This window comes from Mustela erminea, chromosome 15 (genome assembly GCF_009829155.1).
Source record: "Mustela erminea isolate mMusErm1 chromosome 15, mMusErm1.Pri, whole genome shotgun sequence".
NCBI lineage: Eukaryota > Metazoa > Chordata > Mammalia > Carnivora > Mustelidae > Mustela > Mustela erminea.
This window is the reverse complement of record NC_045628.1, coordinates 11600859-11627500: the sequence shown is the minus strand read 5'-3', so window position 1 is coordinate 11627500 and position 26642 is coordinate 11600859. Positions and strand designations below refer to the sequence as shown.

General features: G+C 46.5%; 1 protein-coding gene across 1 annotated transcript in view; it reads left to right on the top strand.

Annotated features, from left to right (window-relative positions):
• Nucleotides 1–25543, top strand: part of UBAC2 (UBA domain containing 2) — a 173073-nt gene extending 147530 nt beyond the window's left edge. Inside the window, exons 8-9 of the mRNA XM_032315189.1 lie at nucleotides 10993–11115; nucleotides 24374–25543. Of these exons, the coding sequence (XP_032171080.1) occupies nucleotides 10993–11115; nucleotides 24374–24481 (231 nt within the window). The 3' untranslated portion in view covers nucleotides 24482–25543. The remainder of the gene's footprint in view (nucleotides 1–10992; nucleotides 11116–24373) is intronic.
• The last annotated feature ends 1099 nt before the right edge of the window (nucleotides 25544–26642 follow it).

The following is a 26642-nucleotide window of genomic DNA, read 5'->3' as shown; positions in this document are numbered from 1 at the left end:
GCTGGAAGGCATAATGCAGACATTAGGTGGGGACAATAGCTAATATATATAATAAGCTTTTACAAGTTTTCAGGCTCTGGGGCACCTGTGGTGGCTCAGTGGGTTAAAGCCTCTGCCTTCAGCTCAGGTCATGATCTCAGGGTCCTGGGATCGAGCCCCACATCGGGCTCTCTGCTCATTGGGGAGCCTGCTTCCCCCTCTCCCTCTGCCTGCCTCTCTGCCTGCTTGTGATCTCTGTCTGTCAAATAAATAAATAAAAAGTCTTTAAAAAAAATTTTTTTTCAGGTTATTTTTTAAATGCTTTCCCTGTATTAACTCATTTATTTCCCATAATGTCTTTATGAGCTAAGTGTGGTGTTACTCTCATAGAAGAGAAAACAGGCTCAGAGAAATTTCTCTCAGACTAAGGTCTGAGGTCGCACCGGAAGTGGCAGGGCTGGGCTGGGAACCCAGGTCACCTGGCTCTAGAGACTATTCTTGGTCCCTCAGCTGCCTCCGCCTGACTGCTCCTGTCTCCGGACTTCTTAGTGCTCCCTGCCTTGTCCCTTGAAGCAGGTATAAACCTACTCTTTGAACAGGTTGACAAGTGTCTGGTTCTCCTCTCCATCTCCTCGTCCTTTGAAATTCAGTGAAGCCCCCGTCCTCTCTGAAGCTTTCCCCTGTGCTTCGGCTGCTCGGTGCCCACTCTGCACCTGCCGGGCCCTTTAGCTGATGCTGCTCGGCGCCCATCTGAATTCTAGTCCACCTTGCCTCCTGATTTTTTCCATTTCAGATGTCTTGCCTTCCCCGGAGACAGTGGGCTCCACGTGAACATTGCTTCTACCCTCCCTTGGGAGTGGCCCACAGAGAGCCACTAGGGCGCTGCTGTGACCCAGCTTCCCCGTGTAGACACTTCTCAGCGTACACGCTGCCTCATCAGCCTGCCCTGAAACCCATCAAAGCCTTTAGAGGTAGGGTTTAGTCCATGGGGCCTCCGCTTGATAAAGTGTTGCGAATGTTTACAGTTCTGAACTAGAAAATCAGTTATTTTTTAAATTTTCATAATAAATTTTATTTCATTTGAAGAATCTCTTTACCACTAATGACAGATATTTTATAAAAACGGTTGATCAAAATGCAAGCTGTTTCCTTTTTCCTCTTTTAAATATGTGGTTATTGCTTTTGAAGAAGACAAAGTAAAGGAAGCGTTTCCTGTTTGTAGAGGCTCGTAGTTAACCTGCATCAGAGCAAGTTAGTGTCAAAACATCCTAGAGTCTAGAGCTCCTGTAACTTTCTGCTTTTTAAGCACTTTTTTGCCATCACAGGAGCAGAGGGATAGGGGTTTGGTTTTGCTTTGCCTGCTCTTCCCCCTCTCACTCCCTTTAAAGAAATAAAATGTTACAGTTTCTACCAAAGGTTCATTGCCTTTCCCACTGGCCTGCAGCTGGTGGGTGGGGGCCTAACCCTATGCCTGTTTGTATGTTTAGCACCTGTTTTTGTGTTAGAATTTCTCAGCCTAGATGCTGTGGTTATTTTGGGCCGGACCGGTTCTGTCCTGCACCTTGCTGGGTGCCTAGCGGCTTCCCTGCCCACTCCACACAGCAGCTCCACCATCCCGCCCCCCACACCCTGCCCAAAGTGCCTCTAGACATTTTTGAATACCCCCCAGGGGGCAAAACCACCACCAGTATACAGCCATAAAATCGTTTCAATAGTATCCTGTTGTTCTGAGTATTTTTAAAATTTATGTAAATGACGTTATACATTCATATTCTCCTGTGACTTTCTGTGTTCGTTCAGCTTTGTATTTTGAAGATTTATTCAGTAGATCTAGTTCCTTTATTCCACATGCTCATATAATAGTCCTTTATAGGACAGAACCATTTATTAATTTATGTCCCTACTTCTGGGCAGTTACTTTTTTTTACATTTTCTTGCTTGATATCCTAATCAGTGCTTCATAGAACACCCTCCTAACTGCCGCCTTAGGCACCGGTAGCTGCCTGGAAGTGAAATTGCTGGGTCATAGACCAGCCTCAGTTTTACTCAGTCCGGACTCGTTGCTGTCCACACTGTGCCAAGCTACACTCTCACTGACAATCCGAGTCTCCGTTTCCTTCACGGCTTCCCCTTACTTGGTGTTGTTAGGCATTTTATTTCTGCCAGTCTTGTGGGTGAGAAATAACCCGCTGCTGTTTTAATTTGCATTTCCTAATCCCAGTGAGTAGAACATCTTTCCTTACCTGTATTGACTCAGGCTTCCCTCTTGTGTGAATTACCTGTTCCTATGCACTTGACCGGGAACACGTGGGGATTAGGGGCGCTGACCGCCAGCAGAGTGAAAAACCCATGTATCGCTTTTGACTCCCCCAAAGCTTAATTACTAATAGGCTGTTGCTGACTGGAAGCCCACCAGTACCCTAAACTGTACTGTGTTCATCTGAATGTTGTGTATAAGTGGATCTGCGCAGTTCAAGGCCATGTTAAGCGTCTGCCTTCGGCTCAGGTCATGATCCCAGAGCCCCTTGTTGGGCCCCTTCTCTGTGGGGAGCCTGCGTCTCCCTCTTCCTCCGCCTGCCACTTCCCCTGCTTGTGCTCACACACTCGCTCTCACTCTCTCTGTCAAATAAATAAAATTAATAAAATCTTTTTAAAAAGAACATACTCTAGCTCCATCCTTGTTGCAAATGGCAAGATTTCATTCTGTTTTACGGCTGACTGATGCTCCATTTATAGAGAGAGAGATACAGATAGTCCCTTTATTCAAACACCCACCCCACATCTCTGTCCATTCATCTGTGAGTGGACACGGGCTGACTGCAAATTTGGCTGTTATAAATAATGCTGCTATAAACATAGGGGTTCATCTATCCCTTTGAATTAGTGGTTTTTGTATTTTGGGGTAAATACCCAGTTGTATGATTACTGGATCATAGGGTAATTCTATTCTTAACTTTTTGAGGAACCTCCGTACTATTTTCCACAACGGCTGCACCAATTTGCTTTCCTACCAGCGGTACACAAAGCTTCCTTTCTCTACACATTCTTGCCAACACTTGTTTCTTGTGTTTTTGATTCTAGCCATTCTGACAGGTATGAGGTGATACCTCATTATCGTTTTGATTTGCATCTCCCTGATGATCAGTGATGTTGAACATCTCTTCATGTGTCTGTTGGTCATGTGTATGTCTTCTTTGGAGAAATGTCTGTTCATGTCTTTGACCCTTTTTTTTAATTGGATTGTTTTTTGGTGTTGAGTTGTGTAAGTTCTTTATATATTTTGTATACTAACCCTTTATCAGAAATGTCATTTGCAAATATTTTCTCCCGTTCAGAAGGTTATCTTTTAGTTTTGATTATTTTCCTTACACGCAGAAGATTTTTTTTTTTAGTAGTCCCAGTAGTTAATTTTTTTATTTTATTTCCGTTGCCTCAGGAGACATATCTAGAAAAAAACTTGCTACAGCCAATGTCAGGGAACTTACTACCTATGCTCTCTTCTGGGATTTTTATTGTTTCAGGTCACACATTTGGGTCTTTAATCCATTTTGAGTTTATTTCTGTGTTTGGCATATGCAAGTGGCCCAGTTTCATTCTTTTGCATGTAGTTGTCGGCATTGTTGAAGAGATTGTCTTTTTTCCATTGTATGTTCTTTCTTCCTTTGTGAAGATTAATTGACCATGTAATTTTTGATTCATTTCTGGGCTTTCTATTCTGTTCCATTGATCTATGTTTCTGTCTTTGTGCCAGTACCATACTGCTTTGCTTACTACAACATTGTAGTATACCTTAAAGTCTGGAATTATGATACCACACTGTTTGTTTGTTTGTTTGTTTCAAGATTGTTTTGGCTATTCAGGGCCTTTTGTGGTTCCATACAAATTTTAGGGTTGGCTGTGAAAAATGCTGTTGGTCGCTTGATGGAGATTGCATTAAATCTGTAGACTGCTTTGGGTATTATAGACATGTTAACAATATCTGTTCTTCCAGTCCATGGGCATGGAATATCTTTCCATTTCTTTGTGTCATCTAAATCTTTAAGTTTATTTTTAAAATAAATACATATTTTTTGCATATAGTATGAAGTAAAGGTTTTAATTTCTTTTTCCATAAGCCAGTTATCCCACTGCTGTTCATTAAATGGTATGTCCTCTTCCTGCTGACCTGTAATGTCTGCTTTATCATAGACCAAGCGCTAATGTCCACTTCTGATTCCCAGACACTCTCTCCTGTTTCTTTGCATAGTGTGTCACATACTAATGCCACTCTAATTACTACCATCTAATAGTCCATTAGGACTGGTGCTGGGAGTAGGAAATCCTCCCTTATTGTTCTTCTTCAAAATATCCATGTCTAGTTGGGCCCTTAATTCAACTTCATGTTGTCTAGTTCCACCAAAAAGACAACCACACACTTTTGAATTTTGAGTCTATAGCAGTTAGGATTAGATTTAGCTCCATATGATGGAAAACACAAAATAACAAAGTTTGTAAAGGCAGAAGTTTTTTTCTCATGTGGAAGAAGTGCTGACGTGGACAGGCCTGGCCTGGTGAGGCAGGGGCGTGACGTGGCGGGGCCACACTCCTCTCTGGCTGCTGTTCTGTCCTGGGTACAGGGCTTCCGCTGCCCAGCGCCTGAAGGCTGCTTGAGCTCCAGGAAGAAGTAGGACCCCATGAAGTAGGACCCGAGAGGAAGGGCGCCACTGACATCTTCTTCCAGAAGTCCCGTTTGCCCCTCTCTTTACATAGTACTGTTGGCAGAACCGAGTCCACACGGCTGGGCTACAAACTGTAGGAACCACCTGTCACACACACACACAAAACCCTACTTTTAGAGAAAAGGGAATATGGATATTCAGACCCAACCAGTGGTCTTTGCTGCAGACTGAAGTCGACAGCATATGAGCAGACCACGGTGTTGAGTCTTTGCAGACAGGACCGTGCGGAGTCTTTTCACTTAGGTCTTCCAGTATTCTTCAGTCGAGTGTTTTTGGTTTTTTTTTTTTAAAGACTTTATTTATTTGAGAGAGAGAGAATGAGAGAGAGACAGCATGAGAGGAGAGAGAGACAGTGGGAGCAGCAGACTCCCCGCCGAGCAAGGAGCCCAATACAGGACTCCGTCCCGGGACTCCAGGATCATGACCTGAGCCAAAGGCAGGCCCCCAACCAACTGAGCCACCCAGGAGCCCCCTTCATTCAAGTTTATTGATGTGAAATGTTGGGTCCTGGGGGATAGGATCCCTGGGAAGAAAGAACAGCACTAGGGTTGTGAGGAGGGACTTGGTTATATGCTTACAAGTTGGGAGGGGCTTAGGGATGGGGAAGTGTCTGAGGAATGTGGAAACAAGGTTGCCAGAACCCTGAGGGTCATTTTCTATTGTCTTGCAAAGCCTTGCGGTGAGACCCGTTCCAGTGGATATCAGTGTGCCTTCTGTTTGGAGGATGGTTGCTAATGCCTATCTTGGGGGTCAGGTAGAGATAAAGGAAATTTCCAAAGGGACTTTTATTTGCCTAAGAAGACTAACAGGATGCTAAGGTCAAGCTAAGGTTGGCTTTTGCTTAGCAAAGTACTGACATTGAGGCATTTGAGTTCCTGCAGGAAGGTCGTTTGGCCTGTCGCAGGCACCTGTCCGTGGTCCATAAGTAGTGAGGAAGTTTAATTAAAATATCTTTTACCTTTGCTCCCCACATCATTTACTCTTTTCTCCATAGAGTAATCGCAGATCTTTTGTTAGATTTAATTCCCAAGTACTTAGTAGTTTTTATTTCTATTTTAAATAGTTATTTTTTACACTTGAATTTTCTAAGTGATCACAAGTGGAAGATTGTTAACTGATACTTCTGTGTCTTTTACTCTCTTATTCTCTTTTTCTAAGAAGAGAGTTACGTGTAAATAATGGCAGTTTTGTTTTTCTTCTCATCCTTCTGCATTTTCTTTCATAGTTGGTTAGTGTGAGCCTCCTTCTCCTGTGACGTGTATTGAATGTTAGAGGTGGAACAGGCATTCAGTCCATTAATGTGTTTGAATTACAGTACTATATTTTCTGAGATTTCGGAGATAAGTCCTAATGTAGTACATTATTTCAGATTAGATGATTATTTTTTAAACATTGTTGGGTTGAGTTTAATATTTTATTTAGGATTATTTTATCTGTCCGTAAAGGAAAAACAAATTGTCTCATAATTTTTCTTTCTGGTAATGGCCTTGTGTGGTTTGGGAAGCAGTGTTATATAGCCTCAGAAAGTGAGGTGGGAGCTATTCCTCTTTTTTCTCTTCTTGAGAACAATGTCTGTAAGATAGTATGTCCTTAAAAGTTATGTAGACTTCTCCTATAGACTTTTGGTGGGTAGATTTTCTTCACTATTATTTCAGTTACATTAATGGGTAAAATTAGTCCAGTTTTCTATTTCTTTTTTTAGAAGCTTTTTTTTGGAAGTAGCTTTTTTTGGAAGTATACATAGAAGTAAACATTTATAAAAGTAATTATATGAATGTACTTTCTTGTGTTTTATTTAACATTATATTTGAGAGGTTCATTTATTTTGCTACATACAATTGTAGTTTGTTCATTTTAACTGCTTTTTTTATTTTTTTATTTTATTTTTAATTTTTAAATTAAAATTAAAATTTTAATTTTATTTTTTAAATTTTAAATTAAAATTTTAATTTTATTTTTTAATATTTTATTATGTGATTCCACCATAATTTATCCATCTCACTTCATGCACCTTTGGGGAGTACGGTTTTTGCCTATTACAAATGGTGCCACTGAGAACATTCTAGTCATGCCTTTCGGTGGACGTGCATTTGCATTCTGTTGTCTGGGAGCAGAGTGGCAGAGGTAGACACACATGTGCAGCTTTAGTAGACGCTCCTGAACAGTTTTCAAAAATGATTACCAATTTTTGTTTCTTCTTGAATCAGTTGTAGTAAATATATTTTCCCAGAAAATAATCTGTTTCATCAAAGCTATTAGTATGAATAAAGTATTGTGTTTTTTTACTGTCCGCCATGATACGTCTTGTATTATTCCTAATACTATTTATGTTCCTTTCTTCGTCTTCTCATCACAGTTGCCAGGCTTTCCATTTTACTTGACTTTTCAAACAACCAACTTTGGGGGCACCTGGATGGCTCAGTTGGTTGAGGGTCTGACTCTTGATGTCCACTAAGGTCACAATCTTGGGGTCGTGGGATCGAGCCCCACGTTGGCCTCTGTGCTCAGCACAGTCTCTCCCTCTCCCTCTGCTCCGCCCCATCACTCGTGCTCTCTCTCTCTTTCTCTAAACTAAAAATCTTTTTAAAGAAAAACAACATTGGATTTTATTGATTCCTTCTGTTGTGTCTTTATTTTCCACTTTACTAACATCTGCTCCCGGCTTTCTAGGTTAGCATCTGCTCTCATTCTTTCTAATTTCTTTAGATTATTATTACTTTCTTTAACTTAATTGAATATATTTAACTCTTTTTCAGTCTTTTTTTAAGCTCAATATTTTAAAATTATATCAACTGTTTAGTTATATCTCACCACCTTTGATAAGTAGTAGTCTCAATTTTATTCACTTTTTTAAAAAGATTTTATTTATTTATTAGAGAGGGAGAGAGAGCACGTGCGCGTACATGAAAACACGAGTGGAGAGTGGGGCAGAGGGAGAAAGGGAGACAGAGAATCTCAGGCAGAGTCCGTGCTAAGTGGGGAGCCTGATGTGGGCTCCCTCTCACAGCCCCAAAACTATGACCTGAGGAGGATGGTCGGATGCTTAACCAACTGCGCCACCCAGGAGCCCCTCATTTTTATCCACTTTTAGCTATATTCTAACATTCATTATGGTATTTTCCATTTTTGATTTCCAGTATGTGAATTTTTTGTTTGTTTTACATTACTTTTAATTATTTCAAATTTAATTCCATTGCGGTCAGAAAATACAGTCTGTGAAGTATTTATATTTTGCTGTTTGTGGACATTTCATATAGCACTTAGTATGCAGTCACTTTTAATAAATATTTTATATATAATAAGTATGCAGTCACTTTTATAAATATTTTATATATAATAAAGTGTTCTCTAAATACTGAGTACCACCCGTATACACCCACTTATATAACTTTTTATGTTCTGTATTATTAATTTTTGTCTCCTGGATCTATCAGTAGATGCTAAAAATTAAATACATGTCTGGGTGGTTTCTCTCCTCTATTAGTTCTTTTAATTTTTGTGTTGTGTAGTTTGGCACCACTGTGTTTATAAACATAATACTTACATGGGGTGCTCAAGCGGCTCAGTTGGTTAGGCATCTGGCTCTTGGTTTTGGCTCAGTTGTGGTCTCGGGGCGGTGGGATTGAGCCCCAAGCTGGGCTCTGCATGGTCAGCATGGAGTCTGTTGTCCCTCTCCCTCTGCTCCTCCCCACCCCGCTCACTTGCTCTCTTTGCCTCTCTCTCTCTCTCAAATCAATAAATAAAATATATTTTTTAAAGATTTTATTTATTCATTTGACAGACAGAGATCACAAGCAGGCAGAGAGGCAGGCAGAGAGAGAGGAGGAAGCAGGCTTCCCGCCGAGCAGAGAGCCCGACGCGGGGCTCGATCCCAGGACCCTGAGGAGATCATGACCCGAGCTGAAGGCAGAGGCTTTAACCCACTGAACCACCCACGCACCCCTATACATTAAATATTTTTAAAAAGTAATAATAATACTGACACATCACGGTGACTTTATCTCCAGGAATGCCTGTTTTGCCCTTGAGGCCTAATTTATTTGACAGGGATATAGTGACATGACGTCAGCTTTCTTCTGTTAGTACTTCTCTGATACTTCTTTTTTCATCTTTTTCCATCAAGTTGTCTGTGTTTTTACTGATGTTTTAGTCTTGTTGGGGGTGGGTAGGAGACATTTCAAAATAGAGAAGTTGTCCATGTATGTGTATTATTATCACTAGCGTATTTGAATTTCTTTGTACCAGTGTGTAAAACAACTTTGTATAATGTCTCTCTTTTTAATTTCCCTAATTTTTTTCAAATCTTTTTTTAGTAATATCTTACTTTTTTTTAATGTCTTTCTTCTATATCTTAGTCATTTTATTAATTTTTTTTTAAAGATTTTATTTATTTATTTGACAGAGAGAGATCACAAGTAGGCAGAGAGGCAGGCAGAGAGAGAGGAGGAAGCAGGCTCCCTGCTGAGCAGAGAGCCCAATGCAGGACTCGATCCCAGGACCTGAGCCGAAGGCAGCAGCTTAACCCACTGAGCCACCCAGGCGCCCCTATCTTAGTCATTTTAAAACTTCTGAAATTATAGTTGTTTTCAGATTGTTATAAATTTAGGTTCGGGGGATGCCTGGGTGACTCAGTCAATTAAACATCTGCCTCGGCTGAGGTCCCAGTCGCAGGGCCCTGGGACAGAGCCCCATGTCGGGCTCTGCGAGCGGCAGAGAGCCCGCTTCTCCCTCTGTTCTCCCCCATTCATGCTTGCACTTGCGCGAGTGCTCTCTCTCAAATAAGTAAGTGGGTTCTTGGGGATCTAATCCTCCTATTTATTGCACATACGGAATCTCAGTTGTGATGGGTTTTTTCCTCGTAGGTTTTGAATTTTGGATTCTAAGTGACTCCCAGTCGGAGTTTTATCTGTAAATCCCGTGTAAACCCACGGTGAGAGAGTGGGCCTCAAGTGTAGTCTTACATCTGCTCCTGCTTGGCTCCTCGGGGGTGCGCAGCCCTAGCCCAGAACCAGTTCTTACGTAACTTTTGATGGGCTCTGAAAACACATATTTATGTAACTTCATCAATTCATAACTGGTAATGAACTGGTAATTTCATAACTGGTAATTCATAACTGGTAACTTCGTAAACTGGCAACACGTATTTATGTAACTCCAACCTCAGATTTCTCATTTCTGAATTCTCGGGCAGGCCATGCTCCCTCAGCGCGCCTTTTGGATTTTTTTCTCATCTTCGCTCTCACTGAGGGTGTTGCCATTTGAGGCTTATGCCTTTATGTAGGTAGTGAGCTGAGAGTCAGACCTCTTTCATGAACCCGAACAGATGGCCGTATGTTAGCAGGGTGTGCTCACCCTTTACCCCAACCCTTGCTCACTGTTCTGGTTTTCCAGAGCTTGTTTCTGGCGCCTTGGGTTCTCCCTTTCTTCCTTTTGTGCTCAGCTATGCAAGTGAAATATTTTTCTTATTTTGTTTACTATTTTTAGATATTCCTAATAGGAAAAATTTCATGTTGTCTTGGTCTGTAATTTTCCTAAATCTAGAAATAGAGATTTAAAATGATAAACTAAAATACTGGCAGATAGCTAGAAACATGAATTTTCTAAAAGCTTTGTGCAGTGTGCACTTTTCTTCACATAGTGGCTTTTTTCTTCATTGATGACATAGAATAAACAAGAAATGACTTTGGCATCCATCTGAGTCACCCCTAGGGCTACTCAGGAGGCTGGTTCTGATCCCTCCCTGCTCCCAAACCTTTTGTCCCTGTGTGTGGCTTTGTAAGCATGCTCAGAACTTACTTAACTGTAAGAAGAAGGAAGAAAGGGAGAGGGAGGGGTGGGAGGAGGAGGAGAAGAGGAGGAGCGTTTCAAGAGCCGCTGTGGACGCGCCTGGTTCCTGGTGGCCGGCAGGGACTCCGCCTTCTCTCTGTGTCGTCTTCCCTGTCCCATCGGGCAGAGCCCCGAGCTCCTAGGGGCCAGAGGAGGTGGGACGGGGTCCGTGGGGCTGAGGTTAGAACATCTGTGTGTGTCCTCCGTTGTCTTCCAGAGCCAAGTTGCACAGATACCTCTGGCAGTGCCATTACCTTCTCTCTCTGCGGGCTCCTCCCGCAGGCTGCCAGTGTCCCCCTGTCGGCCGGAGGGCCGCGTGACGCTTCAGCCTTTGGATCGCTTGTGGTCAGCAGAGCAGTATGATATTGTCCCAATCTATGGGTATGACTTCATTGCAAGAGAAAGCCCTGCCAGGCATTCAGCCGTTTCTCCTTCTGTGTCTCATCACCATGTACTGGTCTGTTTTTAGGGAGGAATAATCAACTGGAATCGTCTCTTCCCTCCTTTACGTCAGCGACGGAATATAAACTATCAGGATGGTCGGCGGTCTGAGCAGCAAGCATCTCCTCCTCTCGAGGTTTCTGAGGAACAGGTAATCAGTAACACTGGTCCTTCCCCGAAACCTCTGTTTCCCACTTGAAGCCATTTTGCTGAACGAGACTTGAAAGAAATCAAGCATATAAATACATATAAATATGAGCATATAAAGATGACAGTTAAGCTGCTAACAATGATAGACACTTGGGCCTTTATTGGCTACTGTGGGAATTACAAGTTTGAGGAAGGTGTGATTTGAAAAAAAAAAAAAATTGTGATCACTTATTTTGAAATCTATAATACTTTATACATACCGGAAACTACCAACGTTTGTTCTCTCTAAGGGCTAGGAGAGAACAAGACAGGACAGGGAAGGAGTGGTGCTTCTCTGGGTATGGATTTTATATGATTTTGACTTAGGAATCAGGTTAATGTTATACATATTCAAAAAGCAAATCAACAATAGGGACAACCATAAACTAAAAAGAAACAAATAAATAACCCAACTGTATTTTAAATAAATAACATAATCATAGGAGAGAGGGAAAAATTAATTTTAGTGACTTTTGAACATATGATACCCTCAGTCTAAAGTAAAAAAAGAATTGCAGAGACATCTAAAGCTCTTTCTAGGGTTATGTTCACAGTAGTGTGAGTACAGCAATTCTGAAATTATGTTGTATTTATTGTAGATTTGAGCAAGTGAGGAAATAGGTTGATCTTACTGTAGAAGGAAAATACAAATTCAGAACAGCAGAGAGCAAGGAAGAACCATGAGGTTGGGTTGGAATTAGAGGTACCAGCATAAACTCGTGATTTACTAAGTCTGTGTGTGTGTATGTGTGTGTGGGCATACATGTGTCTTAGTCTGTCAACCTAAAGCGATCAGAAGCAATGCCATCCCATTAGCACTGACCACACCTAGTGCCCAGATCTAGTTTCTAAATATGTTGGCCCACGGACAGAAGTGAGCCTCTAGAGAAATGAAATGGTGGGTTGCAGGCCCAGGGTTGTGAAGGAAATAGAGGACCTGGACCACCGTGCAAGGAATTAAGGACGTGCTCCAGAACCAAGGGAACAGGCCCCCAGGACACCAGGGCCAGCTTGAGGGGGTCCCACTGGCCAAATTGGGCACATAAGATTTGGGTATCAAAATACATAAGGACAGGGGAGCCTAGCTGGTACAGTCGGTTAAGCAACTTTTGGTTTTGGCTCAGGTCATGATCCTAGGGTTGTGAGATCGAGCCCCACATCAGGCTTTCCGCTAAGCACAGAGTCTGTTTAAGACTGTCTCTCCCTATGGTGCCTGGGTGGCTCAGTCATTAAGTGTCTGCCTCTGTCTCAGGTCATGATCCGAGGGTCCTGGGATTATACCCTGCATTGGGCTCCCTGCTCAGCAGGAAGCCTTTTTCTCTCTCTCCCACTCCCCCTGCTTCTGTTCCCTCTCTTGCTGTCTCTCTCTGTCAAATAAATAAATACAATCTTAAAAAAAGAAGAGAGACTGTCTCTCCCTCTCCCTCTGCCTGTCCACTTCCCCCCCACACGCTGTCTTTCTCTCTCTCTAAAAAATAAATAAATCCTTTAAAAATAAATAAAGATGGTACTTAATATAATCTACTGGATGGGGGAAATCTATGAGTTCATCCTGATATGAGGAAATATATGCATACACACACACATACACACACACACAGGAAAAGGAATGTAATAAGGGATGATGGACAGTAGTAGAAAATCATAGTTTTGCAACTATCAAAGCAAAAAATCAGTACGAATCATCAGTACACGAAGAAGAGCAGGCTGTTTATATAATCTCAGAGTATCTCCCCACAAGTTGCTTATTACTTACCAGAGGAGAACAGTTAACTGTACAGTGGAGAAATCAGACACCAGCTTAGCGAAGTTATCAGAATCAAGAGACCAGTAATGGACCCAAGACACATTGTGGGCATGCCCTGAAGGGACACATCAGTTATGTGTTACAAGAGAAAATCCCAAAACTTCGATCATAAAGAAAGAGCAGATAAACCTGATTTGAAGGCTATTATGTAAAATACCTGACCCGTGTTCTTCAACAGTACTAAGGTCATAGCTGTTCCAGATTAGAGCCTAAGGGGCCCATTAACGACACGTCAGGCATGATTCCGAGCTGAGCTCTGTACCGGGAAATGTTCTTGGTGAATGGACATGTGAGAGACCGTCCGTGCAGCCGCACCATGGATTAGCTCATACACGTGTATCAACGTTAAGTGTCGGGACATGACATCTCTGCGGACTGAGGTTGGGAAAGAGAATATTCTTACTGGAAAGTACACCTACGGGTACCAAGAGGTAAAGGGGCATGGTGTGTGCGGCTTCCTCCCACCTGTTGCGGGAGGAGTAGGAGAGCGCGTGTAGAGATGGAACGCGGCTGCGGCAGAGTAATGGTGATCTGCATGAAGAGTAATTGGGCTCTTTCTATTGTTCTTGAAATTTCTCTGTAAGTTTGAATTATTTCAAACTAGAAAGTTAAAAACATCTGTGAAAGTAGTTCAGGGTATTGCAGGAACAACACTTCTAAATTTCCTTCTGCACATGTTGCTTTTTTTTTTTTTTTAAAGATTTTATTTATTTATTTGACAGAGATCACAAGTAGCAGAGAGGCAGGCAGAGAGAGAGAGAGAGAGAGGAGGAGGAAGCAGGCTCCCTGCTGAGCAGAGAGCCCGATGTGGGGCTCAATCCCAGGACCCTGGAATCATGACCTGAGCCGAAGGCAGAGGCTTTAACCCACTGAGCCACCCAGGCACCCCCGCAGGTTGCTTTCTTATCAGACAAATAAAGGGCAGCATTTTGTAGCTGGTCACAACGTCCAGGCTGTCACCTCCTCTGTCCCCAGACTATGCCAAGGTCCCTTGGACCCAGGGCACCTGCTCAGGGCGGGGCTTCCACTGCCACCCTGGATTAGGCCCCCATAAACGCCTTGGAAAGAAACGAGCTGACTGTGCCTGATGAATCGATCCAGCTTTTCCAAAACCTCACAGCTTCTCACTCAGGCTGATCATTTTAGTAGCTCCTCGGGCCTGAGAGGTGGAGGAAGGAGTCCATTCTCTTCCGCCTCCATTAGAGAATTTCTAGAAAAATGGTATTCCCATGGATAGGAAAACAACCCAATAATTCAGCCTTTTATAAGATATTGATGGTAACAGATTAAAAAATAAGCTGCTACTCTTCAGTTCAGGTAAAAAGTAGAATTCTGTTCTCTTACTGTTTACTTGCCAGAACCACAAGTCACATTCCTCACAGAGCAGCCGTTGAGGGTATGAGGTATTTAAAGGTGAGACCGTTCTTCGTGTTGTACTTTGAAACAAAAATGTCAAAACGCGGCAATCAGGAGAATGTGTGTGACCGAAGTCTTCAGGGTGTTCTGATGAATCATTCTCCTTGATCCTTCCAGAAGGACAGCAGGTTAACACGTTGTCAGGATCCGTTTCAGCAGCATTTACTTCCTTGCTCTGGTGTGAGGAGATGTAAATACATCAGAGGCTGTTGTTACATATGCTTCCTTATTCAGTAATTTTCTAAACCTTGTTTCTTGTGTTTCTCGGTTATCCTGAACATGGCCGTTACAGTCTGTCATTTCGTTAGAACAGTTTCTTCTCCGGGAGTTGTTTGTTAGGTAGACTCCTGGCAGTTCTTGTGATAGGTGTTAGCCAAACTGTAAAAGAGAAAAAAAAAAAAAATGTTCTTGCCTTCAGGATGTTTACAGTAACATTTAGAAATGTGTATTTAATATATATAATCTCTTGGTTAGTTTGTTGAGGCTAGACACTATCTAAAATAATATTTGTTAGTAATGTAATCAAATAGCTTGAATGAACAAGACTTCTTTATACTCCTTCAGTTAAATGTGCTGTATCTTCTTTATTTAAATATCAGAGTCATGCTGTTTATTGCATTAAGAATAATTTTGGGGACGCCTGGGTGGTTCAGTGGGTTAGGCCTCTGCCTTCGGCTCAGGTCATGATCTCGGGGTCCTGGGATCGAGTCCTACATTGGGTTCTCTGCTCAGCAGGGAGCCTGCTGCCTCCTCTCTCTCTCTTTCTCTCTCTCTCTGCCTGCCTCTCTGCCTACTTGTGATTTCTCTGTCAAATAAATAAGTAAAATCTTTAAAAAAATAAAAAACAATAATTTTTTAAACCAAGAACAATAAAAATGATTGAGGTTTTTCTGATGTAAAAAATATATATATTCCGGAACTTTAATGAGTCCTTTAAGATAGGAAAGCAAGGACTATGGTAAGAAAGAATGTGCATCTCTTATCAAATCTAGTAATAGTCAGACATACAGCCATAGAAAAATTTTGCCACTTTTTCTGCTTTTGCTGTTGTTAAGTTTCTGGCTTCTTAGTTCTTCCCAACCTACTTTTACTGTTTTTCAACAAGTGGACCCACACATTTGCCAGTTCATCGTCCTTTGAAGATGCCATCCCAGCCCCTCTTAGGAATGTGTCAAAACCAAGCGCCACCCTTTCACAACTCTTTTTAATAGTACAATGCGCTCAAATGTCTACTATCTTAAAAATGAGTGTAGACATTATTCCATTTCTCTTTCTTTCTTTTTTTTTCTTTTTTTTTTTTCTTAAGATTTTACTTATTTATCTGACAGAGAGAGAGATCACAAGTAGGCAGAGAGTCGGGGGAAGCAGGCTCCCCACCAAGCAGAGAGCCCCATGCGGGGCTCGATCCCAGGACCCCGAGATCATGACCCGAGCCAAAGACAGTGGCTCAATCTACCAAGCCACCCAGGCGCCCCTCTTTTTTTCTTTTTAGCCAGAGATTCTCATTTTACACCTCACATAACAAGGAAATTTTTGTCCTATTAGCATCTTATTTTTTTTAAATCAAAGGAGGAAAAAACTCACTAAGTTTGTCTTTCTCAAACCCTCCCCATCTTAGAAAACGGTCCGTCAGTGTTTTCTTAGCGGGATACATGGGTAAAATTGGACCAGGAAGTTAAACGGGACTAAACCAGAGCTAGGACTCAACAGAGGGCAGAGAAACTGCTGCGGATCTCCATGTCCCCCTTTCCAGTCACGCCTCTTTTCCTCCTCATCAGCCAAGAATCCCCACCTGTCTGCCCCTGTCAGAGCTGCCCTCCTGTGCTGCAGAGCCCAGGGTGGGGAGCCCGGCCTGGAGACAGGGCTAGTCGGCTCTGCCCAAGTGTCCTGGGGCCACGGAAACTAAAGCAAGGACTGCCAGCGGCATGTGTCAGCCTGGGGTGGAAAGTGCCTTACATTTGGGGAAGCACAGGGGTGTGAGGTTGGAGCGGAGGATAACCTGAGCGGCCGGGCAGGCTCCCCAGCGTCCGCCGTGCCGTGGGAACTCCCACTTCTGCCTTTCGGACATCAGGAACCGTGGGAGGATCTTACACAGGGCGTTAACGTCACTGGGTTTCCCTGGAGGGTAGACTGCAGTGGAGGGAGGAGCCTGTTAGAACTGTAGTGACGTGTGTGACTTCTTCCCCTGCTGCCCAGGAACTGTGCTTTCAGGTGCTCGTGAGACTCCTGCCTCGATGAGGTCTGTAACCGCTAGTATGTTTGTAACACCCGAGGCCTGTCTTGGGAATCCCGTTCCCGTCCTCTGAAATGTTCATTGACCCAAGCAGAGAGAGAATGGCTTTCGGCACCGAAACCCTTCAGTCTCAGCTGGAAACAGCAAAGCACATTGAGTCTGAGAGCATCTTAGTCTTAGTGAGGTTCTCTCCTCTCTCCCCATCTCCGGAGTCTTCGCCGGAGTCCCCGGAAAAACCCACCTCAACTCCACGTACTCAGACTTACGCAGACCACCCCCTCGCTGACATTTATTTGGGGTACCCTTTGCATGTCTGCTCCGTGCACTTACAATTACAGTGAGTTGGGAATTGGCCCAGCGTGACTCAAGTCTTGTCTGTGTTCCCTGGGGGAGGTGAGCCCCGTGAGGGCGAGCACCATTTCTCCCCATTTCCCCCGCGGCACAGCGCCCGACACACAGAGGGTTCGCAGCAGTGGTTAGAGCGGGGCCGAATGGGAAGGTGTGGTCAAAAAACATTTGTTTTCCCCTCACAGGTGCATTAGAGAGTGGTAGGATGTCAGACTTTTCCATCTGAATGCCTAGGTTTTCTAAGGGAATACCAAAGCTAAAGGTGTTGGGATGAAATATTGCTTGGCACTCGAATAGTTAACCAGCTTTTGGGGGGGGCCTCATTCTGCTGGGTATCCTAAAAGGTACAAACAGTGGAGCTCATCCAGTCTGTCACGAGGGCCTCCTCGGTACCAAAGTCGGAGCTAAGCAGAAATGCAAAAATAAGGGGCCTCTGAGCGGGTCTGTAGCCTGCGGGAGCCTACGATAACCAGTGACCGTTCAGTCAGCCAGCGGCTGTGATCAGAGGGATTCGGCCCTTCTGAGGAGGAGGGGCGTGGTCAGGTGACCGTGGGAAAGGGGTGCACTGATTCCCAAGGGATCTAACCATGCCCCAGAGGTCACATGATCCTCACAGCACCGGGGAGGCGAAGGCGAGCCGAGTCTCCCAGGACTTGCTCCGTCGGGGTGTGCATGGGGCCCTGGGCAGTGGCCCACACGGACGAGCCAGCCAGCGTGGGATTGGGTCGGACTCCTCCGGGTGGGCATCACTTCCTGCAAGTGTCAGGATTTGGGAACTAAAAACCCCCAAAACCATTTGTTTTTGACACCCTTAGTTAAAGGGAAGTTAAAGAAAACCACAGTCCTACTTGAACAAAACAGCAGAGGAGCAGTTCACTGGGAAGAATTGCCATGCATTTCATTGGAATGAATGTCCTATTTCACTAGTCTGAATTGCAGGTAGAAGGCCAAGGTAGGGTTTCATTTATTAAACCTTGAGTAAGAGTCATCTTTTTTTGTTTTTTTTTTTTAAGATTTCACTTATTTATTTGACAGACAGAGATCACAAGTAGGCAGAGAGGCAGGAAGAGAGAGAGGGGGAAGCAGGCTCCCCACTGAGCAGAGAACCTGATGTAGGACTCGATCCCAGGACCCTGGGATCATGACCTGAGCCGAAGGCAGAGGCTTTAACCCACTGAGCCACCCAGGCGCCCCTAGGACCTTTTTTTTTTTTTTTTTTTAAAGGAAAGGAAAACCAATATGGGTTTATCTCCAACTCTGTAGGTTTCTTTTCTGGTTTAGCAGGGTCTCTTTTTAGAAAACATATTGCAGGAAAAACACATTTGGCCTCTTTGCCTGGTGAGTGCTCTCCTGCTCTGCCTACCCGTGGGCACGTTCCCACAACCTGCAACCCGCTGGCTCACTGAGGGCCTCAGAACTTGACCGGAAGCCACTGACAGAGTCCAAGGGCACTGGGGGCACCTTCCATGCAGTGAGGCTAGAATTCCAGTGCCAGCTTCTCCTTGCTGCCCCCTGTGTAAAACCACCTCTGAACCTTGCCTCTAGAAAGCCAGGCCTTCAGCTACAGAAAACCACACTGGTGGCGTTCCGTGCCGGTACTGTTAGGTTTTACAAATGAGCGCTGTGGAAGACAGGAAAGCATAACACATTCTCGAGATGTTAACCCAGCTACACCTGTTTCTTTTTTTAAAAGAAATTAGAGAAAAGGATTATTTAGTTGTTTGGGCTAGAAACCCAGGAGAACTGTGTTCTGATGTTCTGTGGTGAGAAGTTTTAAGCAGAAGCTTCCCGGCCATGCACAAGCAGAAGGACGGTACTTACTGTGCTCCAAAATGGAGAAGGAATGTTGAAAGAAATGCTTTCCAGAAAATTCTGTGGGGCATTTTCTAAGTTTCCCGAGCAGACTGACTGCCGCGAACCCAGCCGGGCCCAGGCTGACCGAGACGCAGGGTGTGTGCTGGCCTGTGTGGCCCCATGCTCTCCCCGCCGTGGCCCCAGTGCTTTATCTACTTTAGCGTTTCGGGCCCTGTTCGTTGTTGGTTCATTAAAGAACTCATTTCACTAAACTGACCCCTTCTGTTACCACTACTGGGCACTTCCTTGTGCCAGGCTCTGTGGTTCTGTGTTGTGGGGGAGGGGACACACAGCAGGCCTGGTCCCGGCCCCCCCCAGAGCTTGCCGTCTGCCAGGAAAGATGGGCAACACCCGAGTCACCCAGCCCAGCCCACTGCAGGCACCTTGCATAGAGCCTCGCAGCCGCTGAGAGAGTCTGGGGATCATTGCTGAATTAATGACACTTCCGTGCGGGTGCAACTTGATTTAAACTGATCAGGGTGTATTTTCGGATTTTTATCTAATCAAGACCTACAAATGTTACACTGACATTTTCTCTTCCCTTGGATGTTCTAATAGCTGAACTAAAAAGACAGGAAGCAGCCCGTAGAGGAAACAAAGTGGGTTTTCAGTGAGATTTAATGTGTTTTGTGGCTAATACATATGCTGGGGATAGGGAAGGAGGTAGACTGAGTGTGTGTAAATACTGTGATTTTATAATCATCAGAATTTAGCATTTCCTAGAATTTATACAAATGTAAGTTTTTCTTAGCATCACAAATAATAAGGGCTTTTGTTAGAATTTTATGCTTACCTTTTTAAAAAGATTTTTTTCTATCTTTTTTTACTTAGCTTGGGCTCACCACATTAGTTTCATAGGCCAGTTCTTCTGTGGGATGTTTAACCACTAGAAATATGTAACAGAAATCATTCTTGGCCTGTGTTTAAAACGTGGCTGTATTTGTCTATGACAGGAGATGTATGTGAGGGTGAACTTCGCCCCAAGCCAGCGTTTAACCGGGTCCCTGGCCTCGGGGCAATAGCACAGCCTTCTCCCTTGATGGCAGTGACCAGAGGGGCTGACTGCGGCCCCGACACTCTCCCCCAGCTGCTCGCTGCCAGCCGGGGCTCCCAGCAAACAAGCATGTGTTTGATTGTTGTGACAGACACATCAGTTCTTTGGCCAGCAGAGGATATAAAACGAGTACAGTGAAAGCAGTTGCAGTGAGCGCTGAAAACAAAACCCGAGGGTGGTTTTGTCAGGTGGTGGGAACCTCTGCACTGAGGCCCAGAAGGTCAGCGGGGAGCAGCCGCGCCCCGGCCCAGCCCCTCTTGGGTGGGAAGAGACTCGTCACAGCAGGCAGCGCTTCCTGGGCACCTGTCGGGCACCAGGTAGCAGGCTCGGCCCTTCCCACGAGTGTCCCGTCCCCAGGTCGGGCAACAGCGCGAGCCTGCCGTCTTCGTTCCCTGTCTCGCTGCTTCGCGTCCTTTTTGCCTGGTTATTAACCACGTTCCTAAGCCCAGGCATGCAGTTTGATTTGGGGTGTTTACTGTTCGGGACACTAGGAGAAGCTTACAGATACACTTTTTTAGTGTAATGAATGGTTCCGTTTTCAAAAAGAAGAACTGTTAACATTATTTCTACTTCGTAAGTTTCTTCACCTGGTTAGAGTTCAAGGTCATTCAGCGGGGGAAATCCTCCAGTCACACTTGTCTTCTCACCCCGAGAAGACGCAGGAAGCTCTCAGCCAGCCTTGGTGAAAGGGGCCCTGTTGCCCGCCGTCAGAGCCAGCAGGCTCTTCAGTGAACGGCCAGTTGTCAAAACCAGCGCCGGTGTGTTGGTGGGGTCGTTCATTTCTGAGAACACAGACGGGCTCCCCAGGAAGCCTCACAGGCAGAGAAAGCTTTTCCTTCACACCGACGTTGCTCGCATACCCGAGGACACAGCTGGGCCAGCGCAGACCTGAGCGGTGCCCTCTGGGGTGGCCAGCGCTGGACCAGCCTGCAGGGTGGTCGCTGCTGCTCCGTCTTGGTGGCCCAGGTGGCCACCTGTCATCAGCGCCCTCCAGACTCCAAACCACATTCCGAGTCGATGCACGGAAGACTCCAGGACCAGCGGGAAGTTGCGGCCAGCAGCTCCCCCTGCTCCCAGCGTACGTCTGGCTCACACGCTGTCAGCTCCAGATGGTGACTCGGGATCCGTCAGACAATTCCCGCTGGCAGGTGCGACGAAGCCGCCTCTTCAGCGCTGCGTGGCGTGCGGAAGGTGCTGGAGTGCTGGTACGTCGGGAGCGGCGTGCGGACATGGGCGAGAACGGCCACGGGGCTGGGCGGCCGTGAGCTCGTGGGTAACAGAGAGAAAGCAGAGGACCTGCCCACCTGCTCTCCGGGCAGCGTTAACGCCACTAAAGAGGGTGGTTCTTAACTGGAAGTCACGGGAATAAACATGGTTAAAGCTTATTTCAGTCCAGGGAACAACGTGGGAAGGATTGCCTGGATTGGACGTGCGTCCAGCCCAAGTCCTAGAGCGCGTGTCCCTGAGCGTGCTGGCCGGGGCTGGAGCAAGCAAGGCGAGCCACGCTCAGTCTGAAGTCCCCAGGGAAAGAGGCAAGTGTGGATTCTGGCGATCAAATGGCAAAACTGATGCTTCATGCCTGCAGAGCCTGAAACAGATGATCAGGCAGATGCCTTGAGTGTTAAGAGTGTTGTGGTCTGTAGGCCCGGCCTCTGCTCCTGCTAACACAGGATGTCATCAAGACATCTGACTACATCTTGCCACTGAGGGATACAGTGGTGACATGTGGAATGGACAGAGACAATATGAAGTGGGTTTTTAAATGGTTAAAAATCTCTAAAAAAATTGTCAGCTAACGACTCGAGGACAAAGGGAGGTCTCAAATGCGTTCTGGGCCCGTCTCCGACTTTGCCTGCTTAGCATTTTCATCAATAATAACTTGAGGGACCTTGTAGAAGTTCGCTAATCCGACTCGGGGATGACACAGTGTTGAAGGAGCTGAGTAACCTAGGAAACAACAATTTAAACTGAAATCCATTTTGGTTATCTAGAAAATGACCAGAGGCCATTTAACGGAGATGCCTGCGGTCCTGACTCCAGGAGAGCAAGTACAGCTTCCGGGGTAGGAGTGAAGCCTGGCTTGAGAGCCTTTCAGGTGAAAATACCTGAGTGTTTTTAGCAGGCGTCAGCGTAACTGGCTACACCCGTATGATGTGGCTGCACGCGCGGTAGCACGGGCACACGCACACGGGAGCACGGGCACACGCACACGGGAGCACAGGCACACGCGCACGCGCACACGGGCCCGCTGCAAACGCGCTCCCCGCTGCACTGAGGGCCACAATGCCAGGCCGGCGGCGGGCCTCGACGGGAGCACTGCACTTGGACATGTCAGGTCCAGAGATGCAGGAATGAGTAAAGCAGCCGCGGCCTTTATTCCCTTGTTCTAGAAGGCTTACAGCACAGTGGCAGCGAGCGGCCCTCCCTGCAGTTACAGGAAAAAGTCACAACCGTGGTGAACACAGGACAGAGGTCAGTGGAGCCACAGAATTCTCTGGGGTTCCTTCCAGTCTGGGAGAATGGGAAAGGGCCGGGCGCCTCCGGAGCCTGCGGGTGAAGAGGAGCGAGCCAGGCCAGAGGAGGAAGCACCAGCAGTGAAGGCAGGGCCGGGCTCCACAGGGCCTGGGCCAGACCAGGAGTTGGGGTCCTGGCCTAGAGAAATAGGGGAGACTGGGGGGGCAGCCTTCAGACACTCGAAGTGCTTCACGCAGAAAAGGGAATAATAGGGTTGTCATCTGTTATTTCAAAGGGCAAGATTAGGACCTTTGATGTCCCACGGAGGGCAACTAGTGAGAGGCAGAGTCTTCTTGGAAGAACTTTCCATCCCAGCCGGTTAGTGGGTAGTGTGTGTGACATTCTGGGGAAGGTGGTTCTTTCCTTGGGCAGGAAATGAAAGCAGAAGATTCCTCCCAGTCTGTCCGCACTGTCCATCAGCCTGGGACGTGGAGCTGGTCATCGCCTGTGGGACCTTGGGTCTCCCGCGTGTGAGGGCTGCGCTCGAGGACGGTCCTTTTCCCAGGCCCCGGCTGTTCCCGTAGAGAACAGCTGTCAAATGTCTCTGACCACAGCCCACAGTAGGAAACACGGCACACGGCACACATGTGTGTGCCTATGGAGAACTGAAATGAGTTCTATGGAAGAAAGACCCTCACTACGTGCATTTTTTAATGCTAACTTTAACCCACTAAGCGTTCATGACGCACCAATGAGAGATCACAGCCTGGGTTTGAAAGACAGCATCTTTGAGAAGTGCCCCTGCCTGTGCGCTCCGTCTCCCCAGGATGAACCTCTTTCCCAAGGCTCCGCGAGGGACGAGGGCTCGGGCCATTCAGGCAGTGCGGAGAAGTGACCCCAGCCTCCTCCCCTGCCCTCTCCCCCCCTCCCCCTCACTTTGGCCCCTCAACGCCCTGCTCTCCCCTGCCCTGCTCACGCACACCCGACTCCCCGAGTATCAGGTACTTTCTTTCCGCTTTGTACCAAGCGCGTTGTTTTCCACAGGAGAGGTTAGAAACGGTGACCAAGTTCTCAGTCCACAGAGGCCTCTTTCACCCACATGTGGTGAAAATCTCAACAGTTTGTGTCACTTTTCATTACATATTATTGCAAATGTATATCTCAACAAAAGTACAAAGAAGAGCTTCCTTTGGCTCGTCTGGGGTCATAAATATCTTTATGGCACATTTTTAAATGGGAAAGTAGGTTACCAGCAAACTCGAGTGGCACTGCCCGCTTCACTGAAAACCGTATGCGCGAGCACAGGAAACCTCTAGTCACAGATGCGGGATTTGTGGTCCAGAAAACGCAAGCTTCATCCTCCCTGCGCTCGATGACCCTAGCCACCTCCTTCCCCCGGCTTCTGCCCCAGGCCTCACCCCCTTTGTGCGTGGTTCTCTGCTGCTGCCCAGGGAGCCCCCCGCCCTGCCCCCCAGCCAGAAACTTAGCAAATGCCGCAACTCACGTGGAAGGTTAACAAACGAGGTGTGGGCACCCAGGGGACCCTCTCTGGCCCGGTGGTTCCAGGAACCTGCACGCACTTTTGTCACCGGTGTCTCCCAGCATCAGGGATAATCTTCTGTTAAGCGACTGTGCTCGTATGCAAGGAAACATGACTTGAGGAGTTCACAGGAATCAGATTTGATACCGAAGGAGAGTGCAAAGCCGTGTGAGCATTGGGCTGCAGGAACAGACCGGCTTTCCCGGCGGCATCCCGGAGACTCATCTACCCACTGCTCATCCTGGCAGGTCACCGGACCCTGGGGTGCTCCTTCCTCATCTCTAAGATAAGGATTAAATGAGATAATTGTACCTGTTAGCTATATGGTAAGCACTTTGAAATGTCATGCCTGTTTAACATTTTTTTTTAAAAATCAGATTTCACACTACAATGAAAATTAGGGTTCTTGTTTTGTTTTGAAAACAAAACCCTCGTAAGGAACATTTCAGGGGCTGGTGGGTTAGTAGTCGAGTCACCGGCCTCATTGGGTTTCCGGTTGTGTTTCTGTTTCCAGGTTGCCCGGCTCATGGAGATGGGATTTTCCCGGGGCGATGCTCTAGAAGCCCTGAGAGCTTCGAACAATGACCTGAATGTGGCCACCAACTTCCTGCTGCAGCACTGAGGGTCCTGGACAGCTGCACAGACACTGGCCGAGCGGCTGCCCACCCCCAGCGGGCTCAGCCCCGCCACCAAGGCAGCCCGGGCCCCCCGCGCCCTCCCTGGCTGACCTCCCGTGCTCCCGTGGGCCTGCGGTGGTCCCTGTCGCTCCTCCCGTAATTCCAAGGCCATTACCGTTTTTAAAAAGTCTCAAAAATAAGTTTGCCATTAAGTCAGCATGTATTTTCTATCTTTATTTTTTTATGGGGCATTTTCCTGAGTTTGGCCAACCGTCACCCATTCCTGATGTGTTTAAGCTGCATTAGAACTGCAGATTTCTGTAAGCAACTGAATAGCACCCCAGTGGGAAGTCCTTGCTATTGCCATATTATTATTTTCACTGTACTGTGTCGGCCTACATTAGAGCTGATCATAAAGGGGAAGGAGAATGTTATTCAGGAAGAAGATGGCAAAATACTCCCTACAGACTTTTCTCATCACTGTTTCTTTTTCCTCAAATTTGCTTTCCAACCCCAGTGGCCATTTGGTGTCCCCCTTTCCCTGGGGGGTGAGCAGTACGGATCTGCTGCACTCGGTCTGGGTCAGGCCTGAGTGAGGAGGGAGAAGCAAGAGAAGCAAACCCTGTCCCACACCGTTCCAGCCCATTTCAGTCCAGGGAATCTTTCTAACTCCTCCTCCTCACTGCTCTTACAGAAAGTAATGATGATCAGGTCCCAATGTAAGGTTCTAGAATACTCTGTGAAACTTAACTGGGGTTCCTCACCCTCAGAATATGTACAGTTAGCCTCTCAGGCTGGGGGTGGTAACAGGACGGAGAGCGCAGGGGGGTTCCCTGGAGCAGGGCAGGGCCCCGCGCTCCGCTGGCAGTGGGAGGCGCGGGAAGGAGCCGCAGGAAGGAGTGAGGCAGGGGTGGGCCACGGCGAGCACGCAGGAGACTACAGCAGGGGGACCGTTGAGATCAAAGGCAATTATGACTCTCGTGTTCTGTGAAAGAAGCAGAAATGTATCAAATTGATGCAAATTTGGACAAGTGTAATACTTATAATAAAGTTTTTAATGTGTTTTACTTTGTGGTATTTTTTATTAGACTTACCTAAATAAAATTTTGTTCTAAGCTGCATAATTTACCACTAGTTTTTTGGGTGTTTTTTGTTTCTTTCTTTTTTTGGGGGGGGGCCAATGCTGCTCTTTCTTCAGAAGATTCGGGTGCTTTTTTTTTGGAAGTGAGAAAAGTCCCTTTGTTCCTGGCCCCGTGAGTCCCCATCCTTAGGCTTGCTGGGGCCCTCAGGCTGCTCAGAATGAGAGCTGAGACGACTTTCCGGGAGCCCAGCTGGTCCCACGCACAGGCCCCGATATTGATCTGAGTCTCCCCACATCAGGGTGTCGGGCTGGCGGTCGTGGGCTGAGCATCCCCAGCTGCGTTCACAGGCCAGTGGCTCATAGGAGACAGGCTGGGTGCACTGAGGCACGTTCAAGCAGGAACATCTGAGCCAATCCGCACCCACCCTCTGGCCCTCCCAGGAGAGCACGGTGCGTGTCCGGTTTTTCCCGACTCGCGGCCTCTGTTCCAGCAGCCTCCAGCCGCCCATCCTTCCCACGCAACTGCCAGGCCTTTTGCCCCCTTGCTCCGTCCCCGCCCTCGAGATCATCCCAATCCCGACCGCCCCCAACCCCGCACACACCCCTGACTCTTCAGCCTCGGGCACGTCTGGACCGCGCTGCCGTTCTGTCCCAGGCCCGCTGCCCTCCCTGCGGATTCTAACCCAGCCGCAGCCGGCGATGGCAGGAGCTTGCATACCCGAAAACAAGCCCCCTTATTAAGACCCCCAGCAATCCCTCACGCTGACAGGACCCCTAAAGAAAAGCCTCTATTTCATGCGTCAGTGTAGAGTGACGCATGCCAGAGGGGGGCATCAGCGAGCCATTTGCTTTGGTTTCCTAAAGTCTAGAAAAGATGATGCAGACTTGACTTGGTGTGAACAGTAATAGATCGGGCCCAGTTTCCAAGCAAGCAGATTCCAGACTGCAAAGAGAGGAGGAAGAAGGAGAAAGTGGTCTCTGGCGAACCCCCCCCCCCCCTATCCCCTCTTCCCAAATCAAGGAAAGTCTACTTTTTTTTTTTTAACAATATGCTAAAAATATTTTAATATATCTAGTATTTTTTT